Here is an 11,150-nt window from a genome sequence, read left to right on the forward strand (position 1 = left end):
GCGGGAGAAAGGAAGGAAGGTAATCCTGTAGTACCAGTTAATGTCAGCAGGTGGTGCTATCGCACATTTCAGAGGTGGTACTGGCAGATTTATTCAAATGAACAGGAGGGGGTAAAGGTGGGACGAGGTGGGACGAGGTGGAATTATCGCCTCACTGCCACCAGGGGTGCCAGCTCTGGTGGGACAGGTTGCTGGAGTGTCTACCCATGTGTCACTCGATCACATGACACCCTGGTCATGTGACACCTCGCCTGCACATGCCCGTTGCGCTTAACGTTACGGAGCATCTTTGGCGAAGTGGATTTGTTTGAGGCACCCAGGGAACGGGGAGGGGGACCAGGCAAGGAATGTTGCACAGGCTGAACCCAATGGAGTGAGGGAGATAGTCGCAGTAGTAGCCAGGAGATTCATATCCCACTCCCGCGGGGGGGGGGGTGGGGGGGGGGGGGGATCAAAGCGTGAGGGAGGGTGGCGAATCCTACGACTGTCTTTCAGACATAACTGAGATGCACGGGCATACGGATTAGTAGCAGGAGGAGGCCATTCGGCCCGTCGAACATGCTTCACTATTCAATAAGATAATGGCTGATCTCATTGTAACCTCCCGCCTACCTGGGTAACCTTTCACCCCACCCCCCCCCCCCTTGTCAATAGCGAATCTATCTCGCTCTGCCTTAAAAATATTCAGAGACTCTGCTTCCGCTGCCTTTTGAGGAAGAGAGTTCCAGAGACTCACCACCCTCTGAGAGAGAAAAATTCTCCTCACCTTCATCTTAAATGATGATCCCTTGTTTTTAAACCGCGACCCCTCGTGCGAGATTCTATCAAAGAACAACAAAGAACAAAGAAATGTACAGCACAGGAACAGGCCCTTCGGCCCTCCAAGCCCGTGCCGACCATACTGCCCGACTAAACTACAATCTTCTACACTTCCTGGGTCCGTATCCTTCTATTCCCATCCTATTCATATATTTGTCAAGATGCCCCTTAAATGTCCCTATCGTCCCTGCCTCCACCACCTCCTCCGGTAGTGAGTTCCAGGCACCCACTACCCTCTGCGTAAAAAACTTGCCTCGTACATCTACTCTAAACTTTGCCCCTCTCACCTTAAACCTATGCCCCCTAGTAATTGACCCCTCTACCCTGGGGAAAAGCCTCTGACTATCCACTCTGTCTATGCCCCTCATAATTTTGTATACCTCTATCAGGTCGCCCCTCAACCTCCTTCGTTCCAGTGAGAACAAACCGAGTTTATTCAATCGCTCCTCATAGCTTATGCCCTCCATACCAGGCAACATTCTGGTAAATCTCTTCTGCACCCTCTCTAAAGCCTCCACATCCTTCTGGTAGTGTGGCGACCAGAATTGAACACTATACTCCAAGTGTGGCCTAACTAAGGTTCTATACAGCTGCAACATGACTTGCCAATTCTTATACTCAATGCCCCGGCCAATGAAGGCAAGCATGCCGTATGCCTTCTTGACTACCTTCTCCACCTGTGTAGCCCCTTTCAGTGATCTGTGGACCTGTACTCCTAGATCTCTTTGACTTTCAATACTCTTGAGGGTTCTACCATTCACTGTATATTCCCTACCTGCATTAGCCCTTCCAAAATGCATTACCTCACATTTGTCCAGGTTAAACTCCATCTGCCATCTCTCCGCCCAAGTCTCCAGACAATCTAAATCCTGCTGTATCCTCAGACAGTCCTCATCGCTATCCGCAATTCCACCAACCTTTGTGTCGTCTGCAAACTTACTAATCAGACCAGTTACATTTTCCTCCAAATCATTTATATATACTACAAAGAGCAAAGGTCCCAGCACTGATCCCTGTGGAACACCACTGGTCACAGCCCTCCAATTAGAAAAGCGGAGGAAACATCCTCTCCACAGCCACCCTGTCAATACCCCTCAGAATCTTATATCTTTCGATCAAGTCACCTCTGACTGTTCTAAACTCCAGTGGTTACAAGCCTAACCTCTCTAACCTTTCCTCAGACGACACCCAATCCCAGTTAGCTCAGTTGACCGGGCGGCGGGTTTGGGACGGGTGAGCGGTGATCAGTGCGGGTTCAATTCCCGGAACCGGCTGAGGTTAGTCGACCTTGCCCCTCACCTGAGGTGTGGTGGAACTCATTTCATATCCACCACTTCTCTCTCTAAGGGGACAGCAGTCTATGATCATCTGGGACCGTGGCTACATTTCAGACTGGTACACACATTGTTGTACCCTGACATAACAATTAGTTCCTCACTCCATACAAATAACATAACTCCTGTGTTGGGGCCATGGTGTAGATGCACACACCACATCCAGTTCTTTGACTACTAAGATAAAATGAACATGTGGAAAGATAGCGAACGAACTGTAATACAAACAGTACGGATAAGTGAATTCTCCTGGAGTTACATCTAATGCGACTATCCTCTTAATACAACTGCCCAATCTCTGGAGTCACATGGTGGATCTCTGCCGCCACCTGCTGGCTGGAGGTCGTATATCTCACTATATACGTTATTTTGCATATGCATATCACCATTGTTATAACAGAGGGTAAGGAAGCGAGGTTACTACCTTCTAAAGGAGAACAATGTGGATGATCTGGCAGAGGTCTTTCACGTGATTGGGTTGATAGGTTGAGGAGATAGGGTGAGTACGATTTGTCATAAATACATTGAGGAATTCAGGAGAACCCTAAGAGTTATGGGAATGTGAAACTCGCTACCCCAGGGAGTTATTGAGGTGAGCAGTACAGATAGACTGAAGAGGAAGCTAAATAAACACGGGTCGGGTGCGGGGAGGGGGGGGGAGAAAGTAGTTGAAGGAAATGTTGGTGAGATTGCATGAAGAGTGGGGGGAGTCCACGTGGAGCACACAAGGTGAATATAGTCACCAGGTTGTTTCTGTGCTGTACATTTCACGTTCTGCTAACTCCTCAGATACAGCGTCCTGACTCTGTATCCACCATTTATGTTCCCATGGTTTGGGGGGAGGAAGGGGAGTGACGTTTGCACCCTTCACCCACTCGGGTGAAGAGCGGGCTCTGCTCATCGATAGAACCCTCTCGTTTTTCTTTATTCCCCCATTCTTTGTAAAAATCTATTCTTTCATTGGATGTGAGGCTTCGCTGACGAGACCAGCGTTTATTGTCCATCCCTAATTGCCCTTGACAAGGTGGTGCTGAGCTGCGGTCTTGAAGCCGCTGCAGTCCCTGAGGTGTAGGTACACCCACCATGCTGTTAGAGAGGGAGGTCCAGGATTTGGACCCGGCGACACTGAAGGAACGGCCGATATATTTCCCAGTCAGGATGGGGAGTGACTTGGAGGGGAACCTCCAGGTGGGGGAGGTATCTGCTGCTCTCGGCCTTCTAGAACATTGAGTGGGTTCCACAATGAGCCTTTGACCTGCGCTGAATGCTGAAGGTGAAAGCGGAACCTCCTCCCTGGCTTGCCGGAAGATTGCACAGACACCCGTTCCACTTTATCTGCTTTGATTCCATCGACAGATGGCCTGATCGCCTTCAAGGGCTTCTTACGCACAGAATTCAGTGATGAGAACATTGAATTTTGGCTGGCGTGCGAGGACTACAGGAAGACCAAATCCAACTCCAAACTCACATCCAAGGCCAAGAAGATCTTCGAGGAGTTCATTGATACCCATGCCCCGAGGGAGGTAAGGCCTGGAATGACCCCACTGTGCATGTTTCCATCTATATTCCGAGACGCAATGATTACCGGACACCCAATTGTATAATCGGGAAACACAGAGATGGAAACGTATCTTGACCATCGATATCGCCAATCTCTCGTTCCTTGAAATCAGTCCCAAACTGTCTTACTTTTTAAAAATGTATTCATGGAATCGCTGGCTGGGTTCGCATTTATTACCCCTTGTCTAATTTCCCCTTGAACTGGAGTGTCTTGCTGGCCGTTTCAGGGGGCATTTCAGAGTCAACCAGCTTGCTGTGGGTCTGGAGTTTTGTAGGCCAGGCCGGGTAAGGACGGCAGATTTCCTTCCCTGAAGGACATTAGTCAACCAGATGGGATTTTACAACAATCAGAATCACAGGATCCCTACTGCACAGAAGGAGGCCATTTGGCCCATCGAGTCTGCACCGGCCCTCTGAAGAGGGCCCACGTGGATCAGCTGAGTTGCGATAAGATGCAAATCTGTCTCCCCATGTCTTTTGTGTTTCTCTCTCCCTTCACTCACTGTCTCTCTCTCTCTCTCTCTTCTCCCCCAGGTCAACTTAGATTCGCACACAAGGGAAGTGACCACCAATAACATTCTGAGCCCCAACCGTTCGACCTTTGACCTGGCTCAGAAGCGGATCTTCGGCCTAATGGAGAAGGACTCCTACCCTCGATTCCTCCGCTCTGAGTTCTTTGTGGACCTGTCGAGCCGAAAGCAGATGAACGGACTGGCGTAGGGAGTCGGCCAGGTGGGAGGGGGGGGGGACTCCGTCTTCCGCCGCTCCGCCCCAGTTTGCATGACCCCAGCCCCCACCCACTATCCCGGCAACTTGACCAGGCCCCTTCCGGGATAGAACCTCCGGCATGTCCTCTTCAACGTGTTGCCCGATTCATGAGAAGAATTGACGGAAAGGTTCCTGGCCGGGATTGACTATCGGTGACGGTCCCTCGCAGGCAGGTCAAGGAGGTCGCCCACTTTTCTTTTCATCATTGCCACCGTTTGACCGGTGACCTGCTCGCGCCATGCATGTCTATTTTCTCCGGCTATCCAAGATGGCTGACGGCTGGAGGGGTTCAAGACGGACATTTGGTGCCTGGCTCTGCTAAACATTCATTTATTTATTGTTCCCCTGCCACTGTGGGCAGCAAGTACTTTGAGAAAGTTCGAAACCTTTCATGCAGTCGGTTCGGATCGAGAGTGGGGTCGGCGGCGGGAAATGTGGATTTCGATCTCTTTCTCAATGAGGGCCCCGTTGGACTGGCAGGATTGACTGTCCCTCTCTTTCTGACTGCGGCTGGGGCTCTTTCACTGCGGACACTTTAAGTTCTCTCGTGTTTTGTTGCATTTTATTTATTGCGTCCTGACAAGCCAGCATCTCTTTTGTGCCCATTCCTGCCTCCACAAGTCCTACTGCCCCCCCCCCCCCCCCCCCCCCCCACCTTGCCACACCTCATGCCAGGAGTACAGGGGAGGCTCGGTACGTGTTCCAAAATAGGAAAACGTGGTCGAGGCTGCTCAACTGCTGGAGGCGTCACAGGAAAACCTCCAGCCCCTTTTACTCACCCCCCCCCCCCCCATCATCCCCCCCCCCCCCCGCCCCCCCCTACTGCATTGACTTATCCTGATAGTTCACCCCCCCCATTTCCAATGGGAAATTGGGGCAGGTAGGGTGGAGGGGTGGCAAGAGATGGATGGCCGCTGCATTTGTTCCTCCCTCGCGCACGTTCTGCTACGTCAGCGTTTTCACTCGGTGAGCACGACAGGCACCCGGAACCCTCACCGTTTGTCGCAGCCCCCAAACACTAAGCCATCGTCCCGTTCCTCTCGGCTTTGGGTTCAGCCAGCTGCCCGTAGGGGGGGGGGGGGGGGAAGAGGACAAGAGTGATGGTTCCCAGCTATGTTTGAAGGAGGGGGCAGCACGGTGGCGCAGTGGTTAGCACTGCCGCCTCACGGCGCCGAGGTCCCAAGTTCGATCCCGGCCCTGGGTCACTGTCCGTGTGGAGTTTGCACATTCTCCCCATGTTTGAGTGGGTTTCGCCTCCACAACCCAAAGATGTGCAGGCTAGGTGGATTGGCCACGCTAAATTGCCCCTTAATTGGGAAAAAATAATTGGGTATCCGAAACTTTTTTTTTTAATGTTTGAAGGAGGGTTCTTCCTGAATGTCGCCAGCATCGGAACAACCCGCCCAAGGAGAATCCATCACCATGGCTAGGGACAGGAAACACTCGACAGCCAATGTTTGCACAGTCCACAATCTTGCCCTCATGCTGAAGGGTCTGAGTGATCGACTTTAGACACAGGGACCCTCTGATGGTGGGATCCCGGACTTAGCCAAAGGGGTGCCTAGGATTGGCCAAGAAACAACAACAGGGTCATTCCAACAGGAAAATTCCCATGTGGACACTCCATCGCCTATTGTCACACTGAAAGTGGGCTGGCTCACACCCACCATCAGACATAGTTCCACCCTTCACCCCACTCTGCGTAGCTCCGCCCCACTCTGGGCTCCGCCTCTTGTAGCCTGCAGCCAAAGGGAGCTTCAGTAGAATTGGAGCTGTCGGCAGACTGGGATTGGCACTATCAGGGCTGGAGGGCAGGGGATGAGGTGGGGACATGGTCGGCACTAACATTAGGAGTTGAGCGAACTAGATCCATAGAAGGTAAGGAACGGCCACATTCCCAAACCTGCATTCACTGAGTTTCTGAATCCCTGTTCCCTTCCCTATCTTCCTATTTCCCATCCATCCATACAGACAATCTCGACCATGTTCCCAATCCTTTCACACTCCCAATGTCGTACATGGTCCCAATTCCCGAGTACATTAACAATCCCCCTCCCCCTGCCCTCACCAACTCTCCAACGACTCGCCCTAGGCTGGGATTGGTTCTCCTTGGTCGCGGCCTGATAGCCCACCCCTTCCTGGGGTTTAAAACCCTCCCTGCCGCACGATACCCTTAATTCCCGAGTTAGCATCGAGCCTAAAGGTTTCAGAATTCCCACCGAAGCCAGTTCTTTGTGGAGTCATGTTTATAAATCCGAATTGGCATAGAGGAAGAAAGAGTATGAAAGCTGACCAGAGATGTGTTTACAGTACGATGTCTGCACTAATGTCCTTGTCGATTGAAAACACAAAATAAAAATGTAAAAGAATGGCTCTGACAAGAAAGCTGGACTGCCGCAGCAGTACACCAACGGGGGGAATGTGCCAATTGCTGACAAGAAGGGAATTCGAGCTGGGGAGTGGCTTTCTCAGCCGCTCGGAACCCACCAGGTTGCAATTGTGGGAATGTTGTCACGTCGAGGCCGGAGCAGGTAAGGACGGCAGCTTTGGGATGTGGACAGGCCTCCCTGAGCCAATGGGGTGTTCCCCATCTCGGCTGCGCTGCTCCAAGTGGAGGTAAGGTGGACTGCGTTATTGTCCTGTGGTGATACTGACACACATGCTCACATACACACGTACACAGACATATACACTCACATACACAGATACATATACACAGGCTCTCCTATAAATACGTGCTCACACAGATACACGTATTCATACACATTCATATGTACACAAACACACACAATCACAACAAACATATATGACACGGTGGCAGAGTAAGGAAGGAAGAGGTGAAGGGGCAGCGGAGTTGCACTTTCTGTGATGGCATGGGAATGTGCCGTGGAAGGTGGGTGAGGAGCTGAGAGTGCTGGAGGAGTGGACCAGGTTATCTCGGGGGGAAGGGTCCGTGTGGGATACCGACAGGGGGCGTGAGGGGAAGTTGTGTTTTGTGGTAGCATCGGGCTGGAGCTGGTGGGAATGGCGGCCATGATCCTGTGAAAGCAGACGCAGGCGAAGAGGCGGTGGCGTAGAGGCGGTGGCGTAGAGGCGGTGGTGTAGTGGCGGTGGCGTAGAGGCGGAGGCGTGGATGCGGTGGCGTAGTGGCGGTGGTGTAGAGGCGGTGGCGTAGTGGCGGTGGCGTGGAGGCGGAGGCGTGGATGCGGTGGCGTAGAGGCGGTGGCGTAGTGGCGGTGGCGTAGAGGCGGAGGCGTGGATGCGGTGGCGTAGTGGCGGTGGTGTAGAGGCGGTGGCGTAGTGGCGGTGGCGTGGAGGCGGTGGCGTAGAGGCGGAGGCGTGGAGGCGGTGGCGTGGAGGCGGTGGCGTGGAGGCGGTGGCGTGGAGGCGGTGGCGTGGAGGCGGAGGCGTGGAGGCGGAGGCGTGGAGGCGGTGGCGTGGAGGCGGTGGCGTAGAGGCGGAGGCGTGGAGGCGGAGGCGTGGAGGCGGTGGCGTGGAGGCGGTGGCGTGGAGGCGGTGGCGTGGAGGCGGTGGCGTGGAGGCGGAGGCGTGGAGGCGGAGGCGTGGAGGCGGAGGCGTGGAGGCGGTGGCGTGGAGGCGGAGGCGTGGAGGCGGTGGCGTGGAGGCGGTGGCGTGGAGGCGGAGGCGTGGAGGCGGTGGCGTGGAGGCGGTGGCGTGGAGGCGGTGGCGTGGAGGCGTGGAGGCGGAGGCGTGGAGGCGGAGGCGTGGAGGCGGAGGCGTGGAGGCGGAGGCGTGGAGGCGGTGGCGTGGAGGCGGAGGCGTGGAGGCGGTGGCGTGGAGGCGGAGGCGTGGAGGCGGTGGCGTGGAGGCGGAGGCGTGGAGGCGGTGGCGTGGAGGCGGTGGCGTGGAGGCGGTGGCGTGGAGGCGGAGGCGTGGAGGCGGTGGCGTGGAGGCGGTGGCGTGGAGGCGGTGGCGTGGAGGCGGTGGCGTGGAGGCGGTGGCGTAGAGGCGGTGGCGTAGAGGCGGTGGCGTAGAGGCGGTGGCGTAGAGGCGGTGGCGTAGAGGCGGTGGCGTAGAGGCGGTGGCGTAGAGGCGGTGGCGTAGAGGCGGTGGCGTGGAGGCGGTGGCGTGGAGGCGGAGGCGTGGAGGCGGTGGCGTGGAGGCGTAGAGGAGTGGAGGCGGTGACGTAGAGGCGGAGGCGTAGAGGCGGTGGCGTGGAGGCGGAGGCGTGGAGGCGGTGGCGTGGAGGCGGTGACGTAGAGGCGGTGGCGTGGAGGCGGAGGCGTGGAGGCGGTGGCGTGGAGGCGGTGGCGTGGAGGCGGAGGCGTGGAGGCGGAGGCGTGGAGACGGTGGCGTGGAGGCGGTGGCGTGGAGGCGGAGGCGTGGAGGCGGTGGCGTGGAGGCGGTGGCGTGGAGGCGGTGGCGTGGAGGCGGTGGCGTGGAGGCGGAGGCGTGGAGGCGGTGGCGTGGAGGCGGAGGCGTGGAGGCGGAGGCGTGGAGGCGGTGGCGTGGAGGCGGAGGCGTGGAGGCGGTGGCGTGGAGGCGGAGGCGTGGAGGCGGAGGCGTGGAGGCGGAGGCGTGGAGGCGGTGGCGTGGAGGCGGTGGCGTGGAGGCGGAGGCGTGGAGGCGGTGGCGTGGAGGCGGTGGCGTGGAGGCGGTGGCGTAGAGGCGGTGGCGTGGAGGCGGTGGCGTGGAGGCGGTGGCGTGGAGGCGGTGGCGTGGAGGCGGAGGCGTGGAGGCGGTGGCGTGGAGGCGTAGAGGAGTGGAGGCGGTGACGTAGAGGCGGAGGCGTAGAGGCGGTGGCGTGGAGGCGGTGGCGTGGAGGCGTAGAGGCGGTGGCGTGGAGGCGGAGGCGGTGGCGTGGAGGCGTAGAGGCGGTGGCGTGGAGGCGGAGGCGTGGAGGCGGTGGCGTGGAGGCGTAGAGGCGGTGACGTAGAGGCGGAGGCGGTGGCGTGGAGGCGTAGAGGCGGTGGCGTGGAGGCGGAGGCGTGGAGGCGGTGGCGTGGAGGCGTAGAGGCGGTGGCGTGGAGGCGGAGGCGTGGAGGCGGTGGCGTGGAGGCGGTGGCGTGGAGGCGTAGAGGCGGTGACGTAGAGGCGGAGGCGGTGGCGTGGAGGCGTAGAGGCGGTGGCGTGGAGGCGGAGGCGTGGAGGCGTAGAGGCGGTGACGTAGAGGCGGTGGCGTGGAGGCGGTGGCGTGGAGGCGTAGAGGCGGTGACGTAGAGGCGGTGGCGTAGAGGCGGTGGCGTGGAGGCGGAGGCGTGGAGGCGGTGGCGTGGAGGCGGAGGCGTGGAGGCGGTGGCGTGGAGGCGTAGAGGCGGTGACGTAGAGGCGGAGGCGGTGGCGTGGAGGCGTAGAGGCGGTGGCGTGGAGGCGGAGGCGTGGAGGCGGTGGCGTGGAGGCGTAGAGGCGGTGGCGTAGAGGCGGTGGCGTAGAGGCGGTGGCGTGGAGGCGGTGGCGTGGAGGCGGTGGCGTGGAGGCGGAGGCGTAGAGGCGGAGGCGTAGAGGCGGAGGCGTAGAGGCGGAGGCGTAGAGGCGGTGGCGTGGAGGCGGAGGCGTGGAGGCGGAGGCGTGGAGGCGGTGGCGTGGAGGCGGAGGCGTGGAGGCGGAGGCGTGGAGGCGGTGGCGTGGAGGCGGTGGCGTAGAGGAGGAGGCGTGGAGGCGGTGGCGTGGAGGCGGAGGCGTGGAGGCGTGGAGGCGGTGGCGTAGAGGCTGTGGCGTGGAGGCGGTGGCGTGGAGGCGGAGGCGTGGAGGCGGTGGCGTAGAGGCGGTGGCGTAGAGGCGGTGGCGTAGAGGGCGTAGAGGCGGTGGCGTAGAGGCGGTGGCGTGGAGGCGGAGGCGTGGAGGCGGTGGCGTAGAGGCGGTGGCGTAGAGGCGGTGGCGTAGAGGCGGTGGCGTGGAGGCGGTGGCGTGGAGGCGGTGGCGTGGAGGCGGTGGCGTGGAGGCGGTGGCGTAGAGGCGGTGGCGTAGAGGCGGTGGCGTAGAGGCGGTGGCGTGGTGGCGTGGAGGCGGAGGCGTGGAGGCGGTGGCGTGGAGGCGGAGGCGTGGAGGCGGAGGCGTGGAGGCGGAGGCGTAGAGGCGGTGGCGTAGAGGCGGTGGCGTGGTGGCGTGGAGGCGGAGGCGTGGAGGCGGTGGCGTGGAGGTGGTGGTGTGGAGGCGGTGGCGTAGAGGCGGTGGCGTGGTGGCGTGGAGGCGGAGGCGTGGAGGCGGTGGTGTGGAGGCGGAGGCGTAGAGGCGGTGGCGTAGAGGCGGTGGCGTGGTGGCGTGGAGGCGTGGAGGTGGAGGCGGAGGCGTGGAGGCGGTGGCGTAGAGGCGGTGGCGTGGAGGCGGTGGCGTGGAGGCGGTGGCGTGGAGGCGGAGGCGTGGAGGCGGAGGCGTGGAGGCGGTGGCGTGGAGGCGGAGGCGTAGAGGCGGTGGCGTGGTGGCGTGGAGGCGGAGGCGTGGAGGCGGTGGCGTGGAGGTGGAGGCGGAGGCGTGGAGGCGGTGGCGTAGAGGCGGTGGCGTGGAGGCGGTGGCGTGGAGGCGGTGGCGTGGAGGCGGAGGCGTGGAGGCGGAGGCGTGGAGGCGGAGGCGTGGAGGCGGAGGCGTGGAGGCGGAGGCGTGGAGGCGGTGGCGTGGAGGCGGAGGCGGAGGCGGTGGCGTGGAGGCGGTGGCGTAGAGGCGGTGGCGTGGAGGCGGTGGCGTGGAGGCGGAGGCGTGGAGGCGGAGGCG

General features: G+C 59.4%; 1 protein-coding gene across 2 annotated transcripts in view; it reads left to right on the forward strand.

Annotated features, from left to right (window-relative positions):
• The window catches only part of LOC140390498 (regulator of G-protein signaling 3-like), a 180,186-nt gene extending 174,627 nt beyond the window's left edge, over positions 1-5,559 (forward strand). For both annotated transcript variants that reach the window (XM_072475669.1, XM_072475668.1), the window contains exons 6-7: positions 3,510-3,676; positions 4,248-5,559. In XM_072475669.1, coding sequence (XP_072331770.1) covers positions 3,510-3,676; positions 4,248-4,433 — 353 coding nt within the window. In that variant the 3' untranslated portion in view covers positions 4,434-5,559. The remainder of the gene's footprint in view (positions 1-3,509; positions 3,677-4,247) is intronic.
• Positions 5,560-11,150: the final 5,591 nt, after the last annotated feature.

Source organism: Scyliorhinus torazame, chromosome 14 (assembly GCF_047496885.1).
Source record: "Scyliorhinus torazame isolate Kashiwa2021f chromosome 14, sScyTor2.1, whole genome shotgun sequence".
In the NCBI taxonomy this organism is placed as follows: domain Eukaryota; kingdom Metazoa; phylum Chordata; class Chondrichthyes; order Carcharhiniformes; family Scyliorhinidae; genus Scyliorhinus; species Scyliorhinus torazame.